General features: G+C 34.2%; 1 protein-coding gene across 2 annotated transcripts in view; it reads right to left on the reverse strand.

Moving 5' to 3' along the window:
- Nucleotides 1-393: 393 nt before the first annotated feature.
- Nucleotides 394-22,260, reverse strand: part of LOC144974471 (neuroglian-like) — a gene marked incomplete at its 5' end in the record, with an annotated part of 31,981 nt that continues 10,114 nt past the window's right edge. Inside the window, 5 exon segments of one of the 2 annotated variants that reach the window (XM_078917364.1) lie at nucleotides 394-4,574; nucleotides 6,677-6,743; nucleotides 17,979-18,149; nucleotides 19,381-19,539; nucleotides 20,244-20,363. In XM_078917364.1, the coding sequence (XP_078773490.1) occupies nucleotides 4,106-4,574; nucleotides 6,677-6,743; nucleotides 17,979-18,149; nucleotides 19,381-19,539; nucleotides 20,244-20,363 (986 nt within the window). 2 annotated transcript variants of the gene reach the window in all.

Consider the following 22,260-nt stretch of genomic DNA (forward strand, 5'->3'; position numbering starts at 1 on the left):
CAATTCAATAGATTGTGAAACAAAATGAAAAATTTAAAATTCTTTTTTTTTTCTTTCCGGCGGAGCGAAATTGCCGGAAATGCCAGCATTGCCGGCAAATTTACAGGCCTGCAATAGTTAACTACCTATGGATAGGTCGCTATCCAAGTACATTCTGTCAGATATGAAAACTTATTAGTGAACAGGGGCCAAACAAACAAAAAATTGACTCACTCTGGGTTCGAAACCCCCCTGTGAGGTGAATGCATCAGGTATTAGGCCATTTACTCGTGTTTATGTAGACTGACTAGGCTCATGAACTCGCAAGGGAAAAGCCCAAAATCCCCCACACACACAGAACACAAAAATTCATATAGAGTTACTGAGGAAAAAAAGAGAGACAATCCAATACGATTTGTTATTTAGTTTTTAAATATTTTATTTTTATTTTTATTATAAAAGACGAATGTATACTAAACTCAATTTCTCACGCAGAATGTCAACCTCGTGCAGATAGACATAATCCTTCAAAACAAAAATAAATCTAAACTTAGAATATAGCATGACGTCATGAAGTGAATCCATCTACTTCTTGAGATTGCAATTTTTGAATTTATATTCAGATCTGACAGGAATATTGTGATGAGTTAAAATAACAAAGACCTTTAGAATGTAGAAATTTAAAGATGGCAGCTAAAACCATTTTAAAAACAAAACAAAAAACCACTTAAATATTTTTTTAAAATACATTTTTAAAACAACATTTCATCTATTGCAGTCATTTATTGCCTTATATATATATATTTTTTTTTAATAGTAAAAACTTCAGAATTGCTTGATCTATGAATATTCCATCTGAGTATCTTTTATTGTATTTCATTGATCTATGATATTTTAAAAACAGAATTCAATGTTGTTTAAATCAGTTATTGCACTATATCATGTAGGACTAATTCATTTTGTTTGGTCAAAATTCTTGGTTCCCAGCAATCTAAACAACAACTATTTGGTTTTAAGGTAAAATATTGGTGTCAATCAGTAAAATCACAACGTTGGTCTCTAGTAATCAACTTGAGCCTCGTGTATGCTTTAGTACGGAAATGGCAACTACAAAACTACGATATCAGAATATTTTGTTTTTTAATCGTAATCTCTATATATTCCACACACATCATCTATAATTCACAAGCACATTTGCTGATGATCTCTAATAAATTATCAAACTTCACTTGATTCATTACAAATGATGGGGGGAAAGGGTAGAGTAATAAGGAAGCACATTTAAAAAATCATAACAGGGTCACTTCTCCAACAGTTTCATAAAATATGCGTGCAAATACATTCCAAAACAAACACACACACAGACACGCACGCACACATTTGTACACAAACATTCACAAGCACGCGCACACACACACACACACACACACACACACAATCTCCACATTCTAAATAATAAAAACCAAGCTCGTCTGTGAAACAGCTTGATGGGTTTATCAGAATCATTACCAGCTTGTCACCAAATGTCTAAGACTCATCTCGCATACCAGACAATTCACACAACACTGTTAATCTTTTCATCAATATAAAACCTTGTTTAACTAGAACCACACCCTTCCCATTCACCCAGTATCTCTTTTTAAAATCAACATGAAAACAAGAGTATAAAAAAAATTCATGGAATGATGGCTGAACTTATTGATATTTACAAGCTGCAAGATTAAAACTTTATATTATATGGAATGGTATGATAGAAAAATATGTACAACAAAATTTATAAACATCATTATGATAGAAAATATAATTTCTCATATTTTGTTTTGAAAATACTTTTTTTCGGAATGTATTTATGGATTCATTCTAAACAGCAACATTTTTAAAAAAAAGTAAATAGTTTTTTTAAAACTGTATGTCCAGTGTGTTAATGTTGACCATAGTCAATGTGCACAACAATGCTAAACTAGAATTTTAGGACATACATATATAATAATATGACATTAGTTGGTTCATTATGAGCACAGACGGACTTGTGTTAAATATGCTGGGCACATGCAAAATGGAGAAAACCAATGAAAACATGCCACGATAGTTTAGTGACCTCTGAACTCTAATCTACGATGAAAATTCTATTTTCCAATAATATCAGATTATCTGGAATTTTTATTCAACCATGTTCTCTTCTAGTCTATAGGATTTTCTTTTTTAATGAAACATTCCAGGCTACTATTTTTATTTCTACTTTAAAGAAAGTTGTGATGTACCCAGTTATTTTCATAAACAAAATAATATATCTTAGATATGACTGATGTACTTCAAGTAAACCTTTTTGACAAAAGGACTTAACAACAAAACATATAAATACGGACATCTCTTAATCAAGAATTTCAACACTACTGCTAAGAAAAACAAAAATGAAAAACAAACACAAAACAAAATATAACAAAACAACAAAATATAATTTATTTATTTTTTTTAAAGAGAAAACAGAAACAAGGTGTTTAGCATAACTAGAAAATAGCCTAAACAACGTATTTCACGTCCCAAAACATAATTTGATTTAGACATAATTGGAGGATAAGTGTAAAATCAGATAAATTCACAATATATGTGTTCCTTATAAAGAGTTTAATGGCGCATAGGAACACTTTTCAGCCACATCACTGCCTTACATCATAAAAATAAAAATACAACTGAAAACACAGGAACAAATGAATAGAACAGGGACAGAGTTTGAGTATATATGTATATGTATATGTATCGACCAGTAAAAACCAGGCATTTGGAAAATAGGAAAAATACAGAAAAATTAGTAGAGATTCTTATAATATATAATCAGAGAATTTTGAGTAAATTGTTCAGTAGTTCAGATCGATAGTGACTTTGATCAATGTAAAGTTTCAAAATAGAACAGTTGAGTATACAAAGTGAGTATGATTGAATCAATTTGGTAAAAACTATAAAAACTAGACTATCTATCAGTGACGATTCTGAATTTGAAACAGAAATCAGCTGTAAAATTTATTTTTTTCTTCCATTTGGCTGTTAATAATGAATGCAAATTTAAACACTACAGAAAAAAAAAGTGGAGTATTGCAAATGCAAATGAAAAAAAAAAGGAACACAAAGAAATTATAACAAAAGAAAACTTATTGTGTCTTTTATAAAAATTGAATTTATATTCATCATCATTTGGTAACAAAACAGAACAAAAATGAGGAAGGACAGCTGTTCGGATTTTAGAATCCCCGATACTTCTTGCAAACACGTAAAAAAAAATTATATTTCTTTTTAAAATGGCATATCATATATATTGTGTTAAAATAGTGGGTGACTAAGACTCAGAAATCTGTAATTTCTTTCTTTATTAACGTTTTCTAATTGTTGTGTAGCCTTTAAAATTAACAGCACGGCACTTTCAGGGTGTATCAATGCTAGTAGTGATCGATACAATAGAAAGAAAGAAATGACTTAAGGTTTCATTCTTAAAATCAAACCTGGATAAAATATTAAAAGTAATGTGTAATAAAACGCACTTGTAAGGCATCTTTGGCAGTTGCGTCAATATTCTTTTTTTTTTTAAATAAAAAATAAAAAATCATAAACGACACATATACTAAATATTTCATTGATGGGAATGTTATGAATAAGGAATTTGAGATGGAGAAAAAAAAACAAATCTAAAAAATAAAGGACAAAACAATCTCCTATGATTCTGAGATTGCCCCAATGAATACTAATACATCAATTATATATGATTTCCTGAATATATTATTGTTCAAAAAGATTTCACAAAAATATAAAATCCAAACGTACAACGAAATGAACCATTTTTATTTTCTTCTTCTTTTTTTTTAAAGGGAATTAATGAATTCCAACAAAATATTAAAAGCCCTAATTTCTCCATTCTTTTAAAATTATTTGAAATTAAGTCGAAATATGCAGGATATTTTTTCTTGAATGATAATAATGGGAAATAGATACGTTGTGGACAGTCTGTTTCATGGATATAATTTCTGTATTTCAAAAATCCAGTGAAAAAGTTGCATTCAATATCCACTGGTGATTAAGTTATAATGGGTTTCCTCCCTTTTCGACAACATTAAGTGCTATTGATCATTTTGTTGTTTTACACGAACGTTGAAGAAGCAGCACCTCCACCATTACCACCATTACCACCTCTTGGTGCAGGTTGACGGTTTGTGTCCTCGCTATCATAATCATAACCCTGATCACCTCTACCAAGGTCGACTTTACCAGATCGAGGTCGTCTGTTGTCGTCATCGCGATCGTATCCATCATCACGTCGGTAATAATCATCTCTCCGGTCATAACCATCATCCCTATCGTAATCATAATCATACCCGTCATAGTCACGATTATCGTAATCGTAACCATCGTCTCTTCTATCGTAGTCGTAGCCTTTCCTGTTGTAGTCATCTGGATAATCTTGATCCTCGTAAGCCCCATCGTCATAGCCACCAGTGCTGGGTTTGCGGTCAAAATCTTCATAGGCAGGAGCATCTGGTTGTCGGCGATTACCATTCCGTCCCTCTTCACTGGTGTAGCTGGGTGGTCGAGCATCATAGTCATAATTGCTAAAATGACAAAAAGAATTTAATAAATTATGTAATAAATCATAAATGTAACCAGTGATTATTGCAGGAATTATAATAAGACATTGGCATCATGAATATCACAAGAAATCACAAGTGAAACCTTGGCATATGACTTTTGTAAAATAATTGAGCTTTTATATAGTGCAAAATCCACTAAACATGCTCAAAGTGCTTTACAAGGGGTCCCTAGTCAACAGCAACACTTACCATGTAGGATGAGACTGTCAGGCAATTATATATTTTTTTTTTCAGATAGAGACAATGCTGTTAACGACCGGGTATGCATTTTACACCACAGTACAGTGAGAGAATGTGAGTAAAGAGTCTTTTCCAAGGACTCAATTATGCGCTGCTCAGAGAGTTTGTTTTGTTTTTTGTTTTTAAGGGTTTTACGGCGCTTGCAACACATTTAGGTAATATCAGCGCCAGTAAAAAGGAAGAAAATGGGATAGTAAAAAGTTCTAGAATTACAATTAAAGCACCCAAGAAAAAGTAAGACAAAGGGGAATGGGAACAAATAGGGATCAGATGTAGATTCCAAGAGCATACCACCAATGTACTTAGTTTGAGATCACCTATGTCTCATCCGGACACAAGCACAAAATCCAACAAAGAGGAATACACTCAAATGCTTACATTATACATTAAAAATAACCAATATAATAATACATAACAGAGAGATGATTTACAAGGAAAAAAATATAATCTCCCAAAACAATAACTATGCATTTGACTGTTTCCCTCTCAGCCAGGACTCCGACGAGGGCCCGGAAAAAACCAAGTAATCTCATTCCAAGACAAAGACAGAAAGCTTGTTGGATAAGATATAAGGGGATAGAAGACACAGTATGTACCTCCCTGCCCGCTATGGGAGGTCAGGATCCCCACCCAGTGCTCAGAGAGTGATTCAAATCCTGGATCTTCCGATCCGAAGGCAAATATCACACCACTAGACCACAAAGCCGCACAATAGTATGATTTCAAGACCAAAAAAAACAAAAAAAAACATCTTAAATGCTTTTTCAATCCAGCATTAGATTAAATCACTATTTCTAAATCTTCAAATTAGTTGTAAGTAGTAGTAGTAGTAGTAGTAGTAGTAGTAGTAGTAGTAGTAGTAGTAGTAGTAGTAGTAGTAGTAGTAGTAGTAGTAGTAGTGCCAGTTTGAAAATGGACCTGCAAGTATTTTCACTAATTTCCATCAAATTGTTTGGTTCAAGAAAAAAATGAATTTAGATCTTGATCTATACGTACTGATTATAGATATTGTACTTGTATAGGTGGTGGGTCTCTACATTCAACACTTGAGGCAATTTTTCTTGTGTTTACCAACAATTGTCAGAAATGTAGGTCTTATAAGACTAGGAAATCAGGTAACTAATCCGAGTGGAGTAAAACTGTTTACCCAATGTAAAATTCCTGGCCTATAAAAGTATTATTGTTGGGCATTATTACGTTGGGCAGTAGCAATATAATTCTATCAAATTACTGATTTGTCTTAATAGCAGCGATTTTATTACAAGGTGAATATGACGAGCCTCTCACTTCTGTATCAAAAATTGATTTGAAAAATGTTTTAACAAAAACAAAAACAAATGGCCTGGGTATAAATGATTTAGATTATAAATATTTATTACATTTTTAACCAGAATACAAGTTATGGCCTTATTTAAAATGATTCTTCAATTTCCCCATTTCTGTACCATAACAAACACCCAGAAAAGCGCAGTATCATTCTTGTTTAACTCTCTCCTTACCGATACTTTTCAGTATTTTCCCAAAAGGGCAAGCTTACCCAGTAGCAGAAAAAAATTGACTTTTAAACATAAACAAGATTTCTACATTTGTTTCTATTAATTAAACAAAGATCATTCTTCAAAGTTTGTTTGATGTAAAAAATAAATCTGAATAAGAAATAAATGTATATTGAGTCGCAACAAATGTGACGATTTTGCTGTAGGTGGTAAGGAGAGGGTTAAAAGGCCAAGAGAGATATATAGAAAAAGGAGTGAAAAAACAAAAAAAGGAAAAAGAAATGCTTTTGATGCGAAGTCTTGAGAAAAGGAAGCTAAGGAACTTACTCTTTGTCATCGTAATAATCATTGTTGTATCCCTTGGTCTCCGGAGCTTTGTTGATGTGTTGTTGATCTGAAATTTAAATATAGAAACATAAGAAATTTGAATCTAAATGAATTCAACTCTCATTCATTTCATTTTCGGAAAAAATTGAAAATGAAATTTGATTTTAACAAATGACGAGACTCAGAAATAATTGATAATGAAAGATAATTAAAATAATTCTAATGATTTTCACTTTAAAACCTTAAGATTTTTGTTTATCAATTAGAGTCATGAAAGCCCAGCAACAATGGATGATTTACCATCAAAATAAATTAGCATAAGATGTTAATCAACCCCCATCATTTTTTTTTTTAATTTTGCAATATAGAAATAAATCACCAAATCATGACATTTCAAAATAAGTCATTGCTGATTCTATAAAGTATCTTTCGACAACTGGATATTTTGGTCAATCATTTTGTTACATGGTAGGTTTCAAGTATAAATGGGCCACCTCCCATTATAAAAAAAAATGTTTTCAAAAGTTACTTGGGTGACATTTTTTCCCCTATATCACACCGTTTATTTAAATGTCATCGTCTGTTTTTAAAGATTAATTTGTTTAACATGCAGCAGTGGCGTTGTGTGGCTAAGACTTTTAAAAAGAGAAATTGAACATTCGAGTTTTTGAAAATGATGGAATATGCCACTTTTCCTGAACACCACCCATATAAACTCTATATCAATGTTAATTCTTTATTTTTTTTTTTTTCGATGACTACGATGTTACTAGTGTGCATCTGTGTGAGTGTGTCTATGTCAATATTGTATTGTTATAAATGTGTAACCAAATGACAAATTGCCACTTTTTTTAGGACAATAAAGATTTATTATTATTATTATTATTATTATTATTATTATTATTATTATTATTATTATTATTATTATTATTATTATTATTATTATTATTATTATTACTATTATTAAAATAAATAAAAAATAAAATAAAAACCCTTTACAATCCAAAGACAGGAAACATCAATTTTGATCACATCTATCAAATCTTGTAGAATCAATTGTATCAACATGAAACCTGATATCCACAACAATACATAGTCCAATTGAGAAAGTATTCGCAAAGTGTTCAGACAATAGGGTGTTTGTAAAGCATTGATGAATTACAGTCATACTCAATGAGCAGAATATGTTAGAGGGAAGGAAATTAACTACACCTACAAGGTTAACAAAGCATCAGAGATTTCTTTTGTTGTTTAATCGTTACATGCTACATTATTCAATAGTCACAGAGCATTAGTCAAAAGTACTGACTAATTTCAATACATCATTTGTTACTTAACATTATTATAGCTTTAATAATATCACACCTGCCAAAAAAAAAAAAAAAAAAAAAACTTTTATTTGTTTTGTTTAAAAAATATGCCTAAGCTCAGGTCCATAAGATGCTATGTTAATATCACCATATTAACTTTTGAAGAATATATTATTATGTCGTTTGGTTTTTTAAAAAAATAAAAATCAAACTTCAAAATCAGTGTAAAATAAAATTTGAAAAAAAAAAAAAACAACATATTTATAGCAAATTTTTCTAGATTATACCATATAACATTAAGTTATCAAACTTAAAATCAAAATTTTAAGACTTCAAAATTAGTGTAAAATAAAATTTGAAAAAAAAAACCAACATATTTATAGCAAATTTTTCTAGATTATACCATATAACATTAAGTTATCAAACTTAAAATCAAAATCTTCAGAAGAAAAAAAAACAAAAAACCGGCAAAAGAAGGAAACGAGGACGAGAGACACATGCGCACTACCAACATGACGTTCTCTCTCTAATAACTTTTCCACCGATGACGTCACAGACTATGGGTGACGTCCAATCAAGGGACGCTACTCTTCCGCTAATCTCATTCCCTATATTGATATAGGTGGCAGGTGTGAGTTAAGTGTCAATAATTCCAAATCGGTTCTAAAGCAGACACATTATCAGACCTATTGTTTGTGTGACCCAACACCTCGAATCCGTATCATGCTGGGATTCACTAAAAAATAGAAGTTTAAGGTATCCTATTAATGACAATTATGAAATTTGAGTTATTTCCAAAATTCCAAATTAAGAGAGTTTTTCTTCTCAATATAAAATAATCAACTTTCAATGTCTTCTCATCCTTACATAAACCAAATAGAAGAAGGAACGGTTGATGTCACTCAGCTCTTAATTGTTTTTGGACAACCTGTTCAAGACAAGTTTTCACTAATTTATATCAATCTGACTATAAATGTTCAAGGTTACAAACAGTTTTGTGTGTTGTGTTGATTAATTTGGCTGGCGGATGTTGTGAGTATTTTACCGAACGGCATAGTAATTGAGTAAGCGAGTCTGTGGGATACCTGAGTACCCAAATAGCAGTATTCGATTACGTTATTTCAAGAATAAAAAGAATCACTTCGATTCCAAAATGGCTGACTATTGTTGACGTTTTCTACTTAACAAATTATCATTAGCAATCTACAATACACTACAAATGGCGACGAGCATCTAGAACCCAGATAAGTGCAATAACGTTTACATGTATTTTCATTCTACCAAGCCATAAACTATAGTCTATTGACAGACTACTACCAACTATTGAGCTTGCATTCTCCAGTCTTGTACGTGTACATACCAACATGCCAAGACCCGACACCTTCAACGAAGGACTAGAGTCCTTCACAAACTATAAAGAAAGACTGGATGCGTTTTTTGTTGCAAACGACATTGCCGAACAGAAACAAACAGCAACTCTGCTATCATCCATCGGGGCTAAAACGTACAACACACTACGATGTTTGACGTCACCCGACCTTCCCTTTAGTAAAAGTTATGAAGAACTTTGCAAACTGCTGTCCAACCATTACTGCCCCCCTCCACTTGAGATAGTTGAAAGATTCAAGTTTCATAAACGCAGTCAAGCGATGGACGAATCGCTTCCGGATTTTTTAGCATCCATAAAACGGTTGGCTGAACACTGCAAATTCGGAGACAATTTAAAAATGTCTCTGCGTGACAGATTTGTTTGCGGAATACGCGATGAAACCATACAAAAGAGACTCTTGCAAGAGCCAAATCTCACTTTAGAATCTGCAACAGCTTTGGCACTTGCAATGGAAACTGCCCAGCGAGATGCAGCGGAAATCCACACAACAACATCCGGCAAATCAACAGCTGATCTCAACATTATAAAAACAAATCAGCCTTTACCTACTAACAGAAGACATAACTCACAAACATATCCACCATGCCAATCATGTGGGAAAAATAACCACAGGAGAGCCGACTGCTACCTCCGTGATGCAGTGTGTAAGTCATGCAACAAACAAGGACACATTCAGAGAGTGTGTCAGGCCAGGAAGGGCAGCCAACAACAGAGGAGAGGAGGAGACAGAACCTCACAATCCCGACAAGTTCACGAGCTAGATGAAGACAATGTTTCCGAAGATAATTTTACACTGGAAATGTTTCACATGGAAGGAAACACACCAAAAATAAAGGTAGACTTGCAAATCAATAATATTCCTACAAAAATGGAAGTTGACACAGGATCTGCTGTTTCAGTGATGACGAAGAGGGACTTCACAAAAACATTCAAAACCTTCCCAAATTTGGAAAAGACAGCTGTTCGTCTGAAAACATACACAGGTGAAACCATTATTCCACTGGGAAAAATTTCAGTTCATGTAGAACTCAACAATCAGAAGAAAATACTTCCACTCCTTATACTTGACAAAGGCAGCAATCCTATTTTGGGAAGAAACTGGTTGGCCGATATAAAACTGAACTGGCAGAGCATACATCAGATGACGACACCTAAAGATAGATTCAATACAGAAAAATTGAAAGCTCAGTTTCAAGATATATTTTCAGATGGAATTGGAAAAATAAAAGGAATAGAGGCAACACTTCATCTAAAAGAGGGAGCCGTTCCCAAATTCCACAAAGCCAGACCAGTGCCGTACGCCTTAAAACAAAAAGTTGAGAAAGAACTAGACAACTTAGAAGAACAAGGGATAATCACAAAAATTGCAACCTCGGATTGGGCCACACCCATCGTACCCGTATTGAAAAGCAATGGAACAGTGAGAATATGTGGTGACTTCAAGGTAACAGTCAACCCAGCACTTAACACAGAGCAATACACAATGCCAAAAATGGAAGACATGTTAGCTACTTTGGAACAAGGTCAAACATTCTCTAAAATTGATCTGAGACAAGCATACCTTCAGCTCCCTTTAGACAGTGCGTCACAAAAAGTAACAACAATCAACACGTCAAAAGGACTGTATTCCTTCAACCGTTTAGCGTTTGGTATTTCTTCGTCACCAGCAATTTGGCAAAAGACAATAGACACAATCCTCCAGGGAACACCCGGAGTTCAATGCAACCAAGATGACATGATAGTCACAGGGAAAACAAACGATGAACACTGGCAAAATCTGCTACTAGCCTAGCTAGACTTCAAGAGTATGGACTGAAGGTCAATCTTGAAAAATGCCAATTCTTCCAAGACGAAGTTATCTTTTGCGGTGTCAAAATAACCAAAAATGGCTTGCACAAAACCGAAAACAAGGTCAAGGCCATCATCGACGCACCACAGCCAACAAACAAAACACAACTCAGATCATTCCTCGGGCTTGTAAATTATTACCACAAGTGGCTGGAAAATGTAGCTCAAATTGCGAAGCCACTGTACAATCTTCTACAGGATAACACAAAATTTGAATGGTCAACTGAAGCTGATCACGCTTTCATTCAAATAAAAACAATGATCGCTTCGGACAAAGTCCTCATGCGCTACGACCCCGATCGACCATTGCGACTCGCCTGTGACGCTTCACCATACGGCATCGGCTGCGTTCTCTCGCACATCACACCAGAAGGCGACGAAAGACCTATTGCATACGCCTCAAGAACCCTCAATAAGGCAGAACAGAATTACTCCCAACTAGACAGAGAAGCCCTAGCTATCACATGGGTGTTAAAAAGTTCTTCAATTATGTATGTGGCAGGCACTTTACACTAATCACTGACCATCAGCCACTCAAATACATCTTCTCGCCCACAAAACCAGTCCCTGCAATGTCTGCAGCCAGACAACAGAGATATGCAATTTTCCTTTCAGCCTTCGACTACTCAATCGAATACAGGAACTCCAAGTCAAACGCTAATGCAGACGGATTTTCACGATTGCCTTTACCCACCACAAACTCAAGTCAAGAGGCCGATTCAGCAGATGAACTATTCTATACAGAAGTAATAGAGTCCTTACCAGTCAACGCAGCAAACGTTGCCAAAGAATCACGCCACGACAAAACACTGTCACAAGTCATACATTACGTCCAAACTGACAGATGGCCAAACACAGTCAACGAAGAACTGAAACCTTACTTCAACAAACAAAACGAACTGTCAGTGCAACAAAACTGTCTCTTTTGGGGATACAGACTCATCCCTCCACAAAAACTGCATGCAAAAATCTTAAGTGTTCTTCATGAAGGACACATTGGTATAGTCAAAATGAAAAACTTGGCTAGGGGATACTTCTGGTGGCCTGCTATTGACAAACAAATCGAGGCAACTACAAAAGGGTGCCCTGGTTGTGCTTCAGTTCAACCTGATCCACCGAAAGCTCCTCTTCACCCATGGCACTGGCCTGACAAGCCATGGCAAAGAATTCAAATAGACTTCGCGGGACCATTCATGGGATTAATGTTTCTAGTGGTCGTCGACGCCCATTCCAAATGGGCCGAAATAATACCGACATCCAATGCCACATCCATTTCAACAATCAATATATTGAGCAATCTTTTTGCAAGATTTGGTTTACCTGAACAGCTCGTATCTGACAACGGTGTGCAGTTCACATCCCATGAATTCAAATCCTTCACAAAGGTCAATGGAATCAAGCACACCCTTAGCACACCCTACCACCCAGCAACCAACGGGCTGGCTGAGCGAATGGTCCAAACTTTCAAACAAGCAATGAAAGCTTCAAAAGATGAGAAGGGTACCATCCATACAAAACTGGCAAGATTCCTGTTTGCTTATAGGAATGCACCGCACACCACAACAAACGAGAGCCCAGCATCACTTATGTTTGGCAGACATCTGCGAACTCACCTAGACATCATTCGACCAAGCATTCATACAAGAGTATCTTCATGTCAAGACCGTCAGCTTCGTACTCACTCTTCTGCCAACACCAGGAACTTCGACAACGGAGACAACGTCCTGGTCCGAGACTACCGGACTACCGCGGACACCAACGATGGCAACACGGCGTAATACATGCCCAAACGGGAACACGCACCTTTGAAGTCAAAACAGCTCCCGGAGCCATATGGAGACGACACTCCGACCAAATTGTTCACACAAACACCCCTGCAATCACAAGCAAACCAGCACCAGCACCACTATTGGACATCGTCCCAAACTTCAGAACGACAGAGATACCAACCATGGTTCAAACAACCCCAGCGAATGACCGAGATCCAAATTCTACGCGGTCACAGGTCGAGGTCCCGCCCTCACCACATAGAGAATTCCCAAATTCTCTAACTCTCTCTGACAACATGTCACAGAGAACGCAATCTCAAAACAATCACAACACTACAAGTGCACCTTACACTACGAGAAGTGGTCGCAACGTGAGAAAACCTAACAAATTCACACTGTAGGCATGGCCATTTATAAGCCTTAAGCTTGACTATAATATTGGAAGAAATATTCGTGACGTTACGACCACAAACACAAAAACACTTTGCATCTACACAGTCGCATGAAGTTGACACTAGTTAAGACTATTAGAGTCCATTACTGTGTTTTCTTTTATCATTATGAACTGTTGACCACTTCAACTAGTTTAGTTCTACACAGAAGAAACACTTTTTCTTACTCATCATTGATATATGAGATAATTTTTCTTTTTTTTTCTTTCTCATTAACTCTTAATTAATCATTTAAGCTGTATAAAACAAATGTAAGAATGAATGAACCATTATGTAAACCAAAACGAGCGAAAGTATAATAGCTCATTTTTTTTTTAATCATCTAATTTTTTTTAAGGGGAGATTGTGGGATACCTGAGTACCCAAATAGCAGTATTCGATTACGTTATTTCAAGAATAAAAAGAATCACTTCGATTCCAAAATGGCTGACTATTGTTGACGTTTTCTACTTAACAAATTATCATTAGCAATCTACAATACACTACAGAGTCACATATAATTTTCCAGGATACTGTGGTTACCATAAATTGCTTATTAATGAGAATCGACACGATAAAGAAAACAAAATTGTTTGATTTTTAAAAAAATAATAAATGGTTTTACATGTCTAATTGTGAATTGGATTCAATAGTCTGATGTCACGTCGCCCAGCAACGGCGGCCATCGTGGTTCTAAACAAAGAAATTCAGTACTTTTTATTCCTCATGCTGGCAAGAATTTTCACATGTCTTGTGATCAGAATGTGTAAAAGTCAAAACATGATCAGATTTATGTTTTTTTTTCTCCTCAGGATATGCTTTTATGCTCCGGAGAAATATTTCATAAGGGCATCCGACATTGTTCCAATAGTTTAGAGCCAGTTGATAAGTTACCATGCGTCAATACGAGGGAAGTGACGTTACGACTGTTGAAGCGTATTGATAAAGTAACAATGATACAACAAAGAATGCCAAATGGATAGAATATTGTATAATATGAAAGCCATTGTGCAATTCTACAGAAACAGTGCAAAGCATGAATCCATTGGCCATGATGAAATATACAATGAACAATCAGCTATACTGTTGACAATGACATCAGAAATCTTCATTTGGACTATCAGAGAGAAAAAGTATCAAGTAATTTCAAATAACCAGCTTCCTAATCAGCATTATCACCATTATAATTATAATTATAATTATAATTATAATTATAATTATTATTATTATTATTATTATTATTATTATTATTATTATTATTATTATTATTATTATCATCATTATTATTATTATTATTATGATGATTATCATTATTATTATTATTATTATTATTATTATTATTATTATTATTATTACTATTATTATCATTATTTCTATCATTGTATGCCTTGCTTTATTACTGATTTTAGTTACTTGATTTGTTGATAAAAATATTATATTCTTATATGAGTTATATTGGCAATTGCCTAAAAATAAACTTTTGAATCCATTGAATCCATCCTAAATTTTGGCACAGTAAAAGAATTTGAAAAAATAACTGAATACAACCAAAATGAAGAGCGATTCAGGTGCAAGCCTGCCAACCAACCAACCAACCCAAATCATTTTAAAAGATTTATCATAATTTCCCAAATATTTAATTTACGCTGGCTTTCTCATATTTTCCCTCTAAAAATCATATTTTCAATCAACATCAGCAGCTATCCTATCTCCAATTATTCACTGAATTTACGGAGACTTATGGAGAGCCAGAAAAAGAGAGAAGGAAACCCGTGAAATTCCTTAAGCAATCAATCATCTGTCAGGCTACTCAGGTTAATATCAAGCTGGGGACTACATCTAATAACGTACTCTTTAACTCTTCCACTTTTATCACCCCCCCCCCCCCCCCGTTTGTTCCAAATCCTGACTTTTTGCATTTAGCATATTTTGGTTTTAAAAAAATAATTAAAAAATTGAGCTTTATATAGCGCAATATCCACTAAATGTGCTCAAAGCGCTTTACAAGGGGTCCCTGATCAACAGCAACATTTAACATGTAGGACGGGACATTCCTCTATTGTCATATTTTGATCTCAAAGCGTATGTTGTTTTTGTTTTTAAGGGTTTTACGGCGCTTGCAACACATTAAAGTCATATCAGCGCCAGTAAAAAGGAAGAAAATGGGATAGTTAAAAGTTCCAGAATTACAATTAAAGCACAAAAGAAAAGGTAAGACAAAAGGGAACTGGTTCAAATAGGGAACAGATGTAGATTCCAAGAGCACACCGTTAAAGTACTTAGTTTGAGATCACCAAAAAGTCTCATCCAGACACAAGCACAGGTCCCAACTAAGAGGAATACACTCAAATGTTTACCAATCATATAATATAATATGTAAACTAAACATAATACAATTCATAACAGAGAGATGATTTACAAGGAAAAAAATATCATCTCCCAAAACTATAACTATACATTCGACTGTTTCCCTCCAAGTCAAGGAACTCCGGCAAGGATCAGGACAAAACTAAGTAATCTCATTCCAAGACAATGACAGGAAACAATTGGAAAACGGGTATGGGGGGATAGAAGACACAGCATGTACCTCCCTGCCCACTATGGGAGGATCTCAAAGCGTATCAAACTACGAGAAATCATACTGGTTGGCAAGTCTGGGACATTACATTATGCGATTTAAAGATGGTTGAGTTATCTCTTAAAAACATACAAAGTGGTTTAGATATCAACATTTAACGGTTCAATCCTTTAACTTTGACCATTAATATTAAAATCTAAGAACAAATTTGAGCTTGCTCAATCAATCAATAACAACCACATGCAACCATCACCACTAATAAAATCCACACTAGTGGAAAGGATACTAAGGTGTATGTGCAACAATCTTTGCATGCATCTCGATGTTTGTATTGAAAAAAAAAAAAATATATATATATTACCTTTATGAATGAAACAGGTAACTTGATTAATTTCAAAATATGCAGAATACTGTCATGTCAAGAATTTCTACAATTCAAATTTTTAATTTAAACAACTTTTAATAAACCTTTACCAAAATTATAAAGTGGAATATTTAAAAAAATAAAAGTAGTCCTGCGGAGCTGGAGTTATCCCGGTTTCTATGACATGAAACGGACAATAATCATTGTTTGCTACCCTTTGGATAGAATGCTAGACTATGGCAAAGTACTTTTCACAAAATCTAACAGACAAAGCTACCCAATCACTGCTGGGTGGACAGGGGTGGGTGGTTGGGGGGTTGAAAAAATCCTGAATTCACAGGGAATCAATCTCAGTCCTTTTGTGTATGAAGTGAGTGCTCTACCAATTGAGCTATCAGTTCTCCCTGGAATAATATACCTTTTTTTTTCTTCTCTAAATCTCTCATTCCTCTGTCTCTTATGATCTATGAAATATGCTTTTTCTTAAGATACTCCTTATAACAAATTCGAAAATATTTATTGAATTCTCTACTTAGTTCACTAATTTCTGGCAAAATGTTTTCATTAAAATCAAATCTCAGACGCAGGGACATGCAACACTGAAATTTTAACTAAAGGCGAAATAAAAGTTTATACAAAGTCTTTAAAAGGCACATTAAAACAACCACTACCAAATTAACTATGTAAGTAATAAAATAAAAAACAGAAGTAGACACGATAAAATGCCCTTGCATTGTTGGGGATGGTTTTAATTTTAAGCAAAATATGCATCTTTATCATTTAAATCATGCTGGAAAAACCTTTTCTTTTTTTTAATAAGCCAAAGCAATATATCCCTCACTCATTTAGAATGTGTAAATATCAAGATTAATATAATTTCAGAGGAAATTAAAGAAGAAAAAAAATGATCAAAAATAAAAAAATAATAGACATAATTGGTGTTTCTATCTAGAAAACTCTTAACAATCAAAACCTCCTGATACGATCTACAATACAAGGGCATTTTGGCACATTCTTTGGGCGGTCAGTAAATTCCACAGATCATGAATTGGATATCAAGACAAAAGATTCATTTTCAAACACATCTAATTAATGCTCATGTTAGGTTTAAAAAAAAAAAAAAAATAACAGATCAGATTATATTGTTATTATGTTCATGTTAGTTTCTTTACAAAACAGGACAACTGTTAATGAAACTATGAATGACTACATTGTCCTATATATAAACATCATCTACTCAAGTCTATGAATGACATTTTTTTTTTCAAATATTAGTTTTTGTTACTTTTTGCTATAACATTTAACAAAATCGTTTACATTTGTTTTCATATACAAAGTACTCTATCCGTTTTTATGCAGCTACTTTGATGGAACTTCTTGCTCAATCGTTTTCTGCAAAAAAAAACTGATGGAGTCTCATCAAATGTTTTGAAAAATATTTATGTAAACAAATGTAAACGGATATGAACAGCTTATCTGCCTGGAACCAACCGCCTCAGATTTTGCCATCATCGCTGACAGATCGATAGACACAAGTTTACCAAGTGGAAAGCGGAATAGACAGACAAGCGTGTGGATATGTGAATAGACAACATCTTACGATCATAAGTACCAGAGTAAGCCCCGCTGCTGCTGTTGTAGATTTGACCCGGCATGGCTCTTGAGAAGCGGAATCCGTGTTTGTAGGCGAGGAGAAAGAGGACGATGAGGGCGATGAGGAGGAGGATGGAGAGGAGCACTCCGATGAACCATCCAATATTTTCCACTAAATCGTAGCCCTTGGCTGGGGATGACAAATAATAATAATAATTAATAATAATAATAATAAAATAATAATAATAATAATAATAATAATAATAATAATAATAATAATAATAATAATAATGATATAATAATAATATAATAATAATAATAATAATAATAATAATAATAATAATATGAATGATGATGATGATGATGATGATGATGATGATGATGATGATGACAAATAATAATAATAATAATAATAATAATAATAATAATAATAAATAATAATAATAATAATAATAATAATAATAATAATAATAATTATAATAATAACAACAATAATAATCATTTATACCGCTCCTATTCCAAATACAAACATTCCTAGGTGCCTTTTCAATACAAACATCAAAGCTACAATAACAGGTCATAAGTACACAAAACATGCTTAAGACGTTCATATCATGAAAAATAATCCATAAACGGAAACTGGTTTTAATCTATCAAATTATTTGCTCATAAAATATGTCTTAATAGTTGTCTTAAAAGTAATTTTCTGTGTTACATTTTCTTAAGGGAAGAGAGTTCCAAAGAGAAGGGGCTGCATGAGAAAAAGACCTATCAGAAAACTTCAGAGAACAATTGTTTCATAGTATTTGATGTGCCCAAAAGTATTTCAGTTTCAGTCTTTTTATTAGTTTTCAATAGGGAATGAGATAAGCGGAGGAGTAACGTCCCTTGATTGGACGTCACCTTACTGAGCTGAGAGAACGTCAAGATGGTTTTGCGCATACGTCACTCTCGTCCTCGCTCTCGGTGAAGTGTCTCATGCCGCTTTCACCGGAAGCGAGGACCAGAGACGCATGCGCACAACCAACATGACGTTCTCTAACTTTTCCGCCGGTGATGTCCAATCAAGGGATGCTACTCTTCCGCTAATCTCATTCCCTATAGCAGTAGTCCACAGCCATTGGCGCCCATGGAGTCAGAATTTATCCTGGTTATCAAATCTTATAAAGCCAGCTACCCAATTACTGCTGGGTGGCAAGGGGTGTCAGAAAAAAAAATCTCGACCACACCAGGGATTGATCTCAGTCCCTTTACGTGTGAAGCCAGTGCTTTACCAACTGAGCTATTGGGACCAACAATTTTCAGCAGTAATGTGATTCAATGGATGAATTATATTTTCTTTCTTCATTTTTTCTTTTTTAATGATGAAAATAAGTTCTACCAGTAGTATAATATCTATTTTTAAAATGGCCTTAACTCACCATTGCCATCGGTCATGATCTCCTCAATAGCCGAAGGAATGCTGACACGCCCGTTGGTGGCTTTGATACGGATCTCATACCTGGTACCAGGCTCCAAGTTACTGATCGTCTGCCATGTGTGGACTACTTCATCTGAGGTCCTCAACCATTCAGCACCATCTTGATTCAAAAGGGAAGAGAAAAATAGTGGAATAAAATGTGAAGTTGATAAAATAAAACAATGATTGCAGAGAATATAAATAATTCCCGTCAATAAGTTATATCGAGTAAAGAGCTGAGTTTAGATTTAGAAATTTTACAGTTTTTGCAACATCTTGGAACTTTCAGAGCCAGACAGTAAGACTATAGTACTCAAAACAAATTGCTTTGAGCATTGTAAAAAAAAAAAAAAAATTAAAAAAAAAAAAATCAATAAACCTAGAATAACTGTTTTTTTAAGTGAAACAATATACTTCTTTCTTTAATTTCTAGAAACAATAACAAACACAAACAGAAAGCCATGGAGCTACTCCATTAACTCTCTCCTTACCAGCCATTTTCAGGATTTTCCCCAAAACTTCACACCCAACTAACACAAATATATATATATATTTATCACTCAAACACAATAGCAGTAAAGTCTTGCGATACATAATTTCTTTAGCAAAGCATACTCTACAACACACTGTTCATTTTCTTTCAATTTTATGATGTACAAGAGAAATTCGAAAAAGAAAAATGTTGGTTGTATCGTAACGAATGTGACGATTTTCCTATAGTTGGTAAGCAGAGGGTTAAACACATTAATTTTAATTAAAAGAGATGTCAAGGCTTATTACAGATCTGTATAATTGAACTACTCTTGATATGGCTCGATGACATACCAATTTGTCGATATTCCACGTAGATGACAGATCCAGACGACTTGTAGGCATCCACCCACCAAGACACATTGATGGATGTCTCGCCAATGTTGGGAATAGAAAAGTCTGGAATCTCAGGAGCTGTGGACGATTTAAAAAATAAAAACAAAAGTAACAAAACATGACATATATCACACAAGTCAATTTAGATTTTGAAAAGTATGACACACACACACACAAACCAGACATGCCAAATTGAAAACTTCAAATTTAGTAATTTTTATGTAAATTTTTAGTAATTTGACAAGGAAATTCATAATTTCTGAAATTGTGTATGAACAACCACAATATTATTATTATTATTATTATTATTATTATTATTATTATTATTATTATTATTATTATTATTATTATTATTATTATTATTATTATTATTATTATTTAGTTAAGTATTACTAGGAATTAAAAATTCGTAATTTTCCATAAAAATTCGTATTTGGCCTTGAAATTTGTCTAAAATTAGTAAAATTACGAAAAATTCGTAAGATTCGGCAGGTATGAACACACACACACACACACACACACACACACACACACACACACACACACACACACACACACACACAAATGCACATGTACAAGAGATTTAAAAATAAAGTCTGAGATTTTTAAGAAGAAAAAAAAAACTGACGAACTCCATGGAATAGGCATATTGTATTCAGGATGTTGCACAATTACTCATTTCAAAATTGTGTTATCTTTCATTTAATTACAAACTTCTTACTATTATTTTACAAATTTAAAAAAAATTTTAAACTTTTTTTTTTTAGATGATAAAAAAAAAAAATGTTTTAATTATGTATGATAATATTAAACAAGAATTAATTCTCGACTTTGAAAGAATTTACAGGATGTCCCAAAAAAATGTAAACACATTTTAACAGCTGATAAATAATCGTCAAGAATATTAAGTGAACCCTTTTTTGTTTATGCTACCGTGACCGGTCCTGTTTACTTGGACTTGCTGCAACAGCCTGTCATACTGAGCATTAGTGCGGCTATGTGGTCTAGTGGTATGACACTCGCTTTTGGAACGGAAGGTCCTGGGTTCGAGCCTCGCTTGGCACCTAGTTCAGTCCTTGGAGAGGGCTCTTTACTCACCCTACTCAGGTGTAAAATGAGTACCTGGCTGTTAATAACATTGCCTCTGTCCGAAAAAATTGTAACATCGCTTAACAGGGTCATGTCCCGTACTAAAAGTTAAATGTTGCTGTTGGCCAGGGACCCCTTGTAAGCGTTTTGAGCACATTTAGTGGATATTGCACAATATAAAAAGCTCATTAATGAACACTTTAAAGAAGATTTTTATTTTCAGCAAGGTAGGATCCTTCATTGATGAGAATCTTGCCAAACAGGCGGTGGCTTAGAGGAGGTTTCTCAACCCACTGGACTTTTATACGGGAATTCCCACAAGACAAAGTCTACCCAATGAAACCTACAACAATTACTGAGCTGGAGCAATCATTGAATGCGAATGAATGAACGTTTACTACCAAAAGGAATTCTAAAATGATACATCATGCTTTTCCGCTGCTTCTTCTGCAGTGCTGATGGTGACAAAAAGGGAAAAAGGAAGAAAATTATGAATGGTTTTCTTTACGCCACATGTTTACTTCACCAACCCCCACTTTTAAAGCCATTGAGATGATAAACTACTCTAGCTATCTGCTGGATAGTGGGGAAACTGCACCAGTTTGTTCCACCACATATCAAATCTCTCAAAGCCAGACAATTTGATTGAGGATAATGTCATTGTTTAAAGGAGGAAATTTCTCCTCTGACACAAAAATCGCGGATTTCCGCGGATCAGAGGAAACCATCAGCACTGCTTCGTATTAACGGTTGTGTCAGAACCAGTTTGAGAGCAGGGAGAGAGAAAATGACAGGATGATGTTTGTAAATTCACACTTGTCGAAAATTAAACAAATAAATAAACACCTCGTTTGTATACATTCTTTTGGGGGGGGGGACACCCTAT

The sequence above is a fragment of the Berghia stephanieae genome, chromosome 6, assembly GCF_034508935.2.
Source record: "Berghia stephanieae isolate SIO BIC M18660-M18661 chromosome 6, UCSD_Bste_1.3, whole genome shotgun sequence".
NCBI classification, from domain to species: domain Eukaryota; kingdom Metazoa; phylum Mollusca; class Gastropoda; order Nudibranchia; family Aeolidiidae; genus Berghia; species Berghia stephanieae.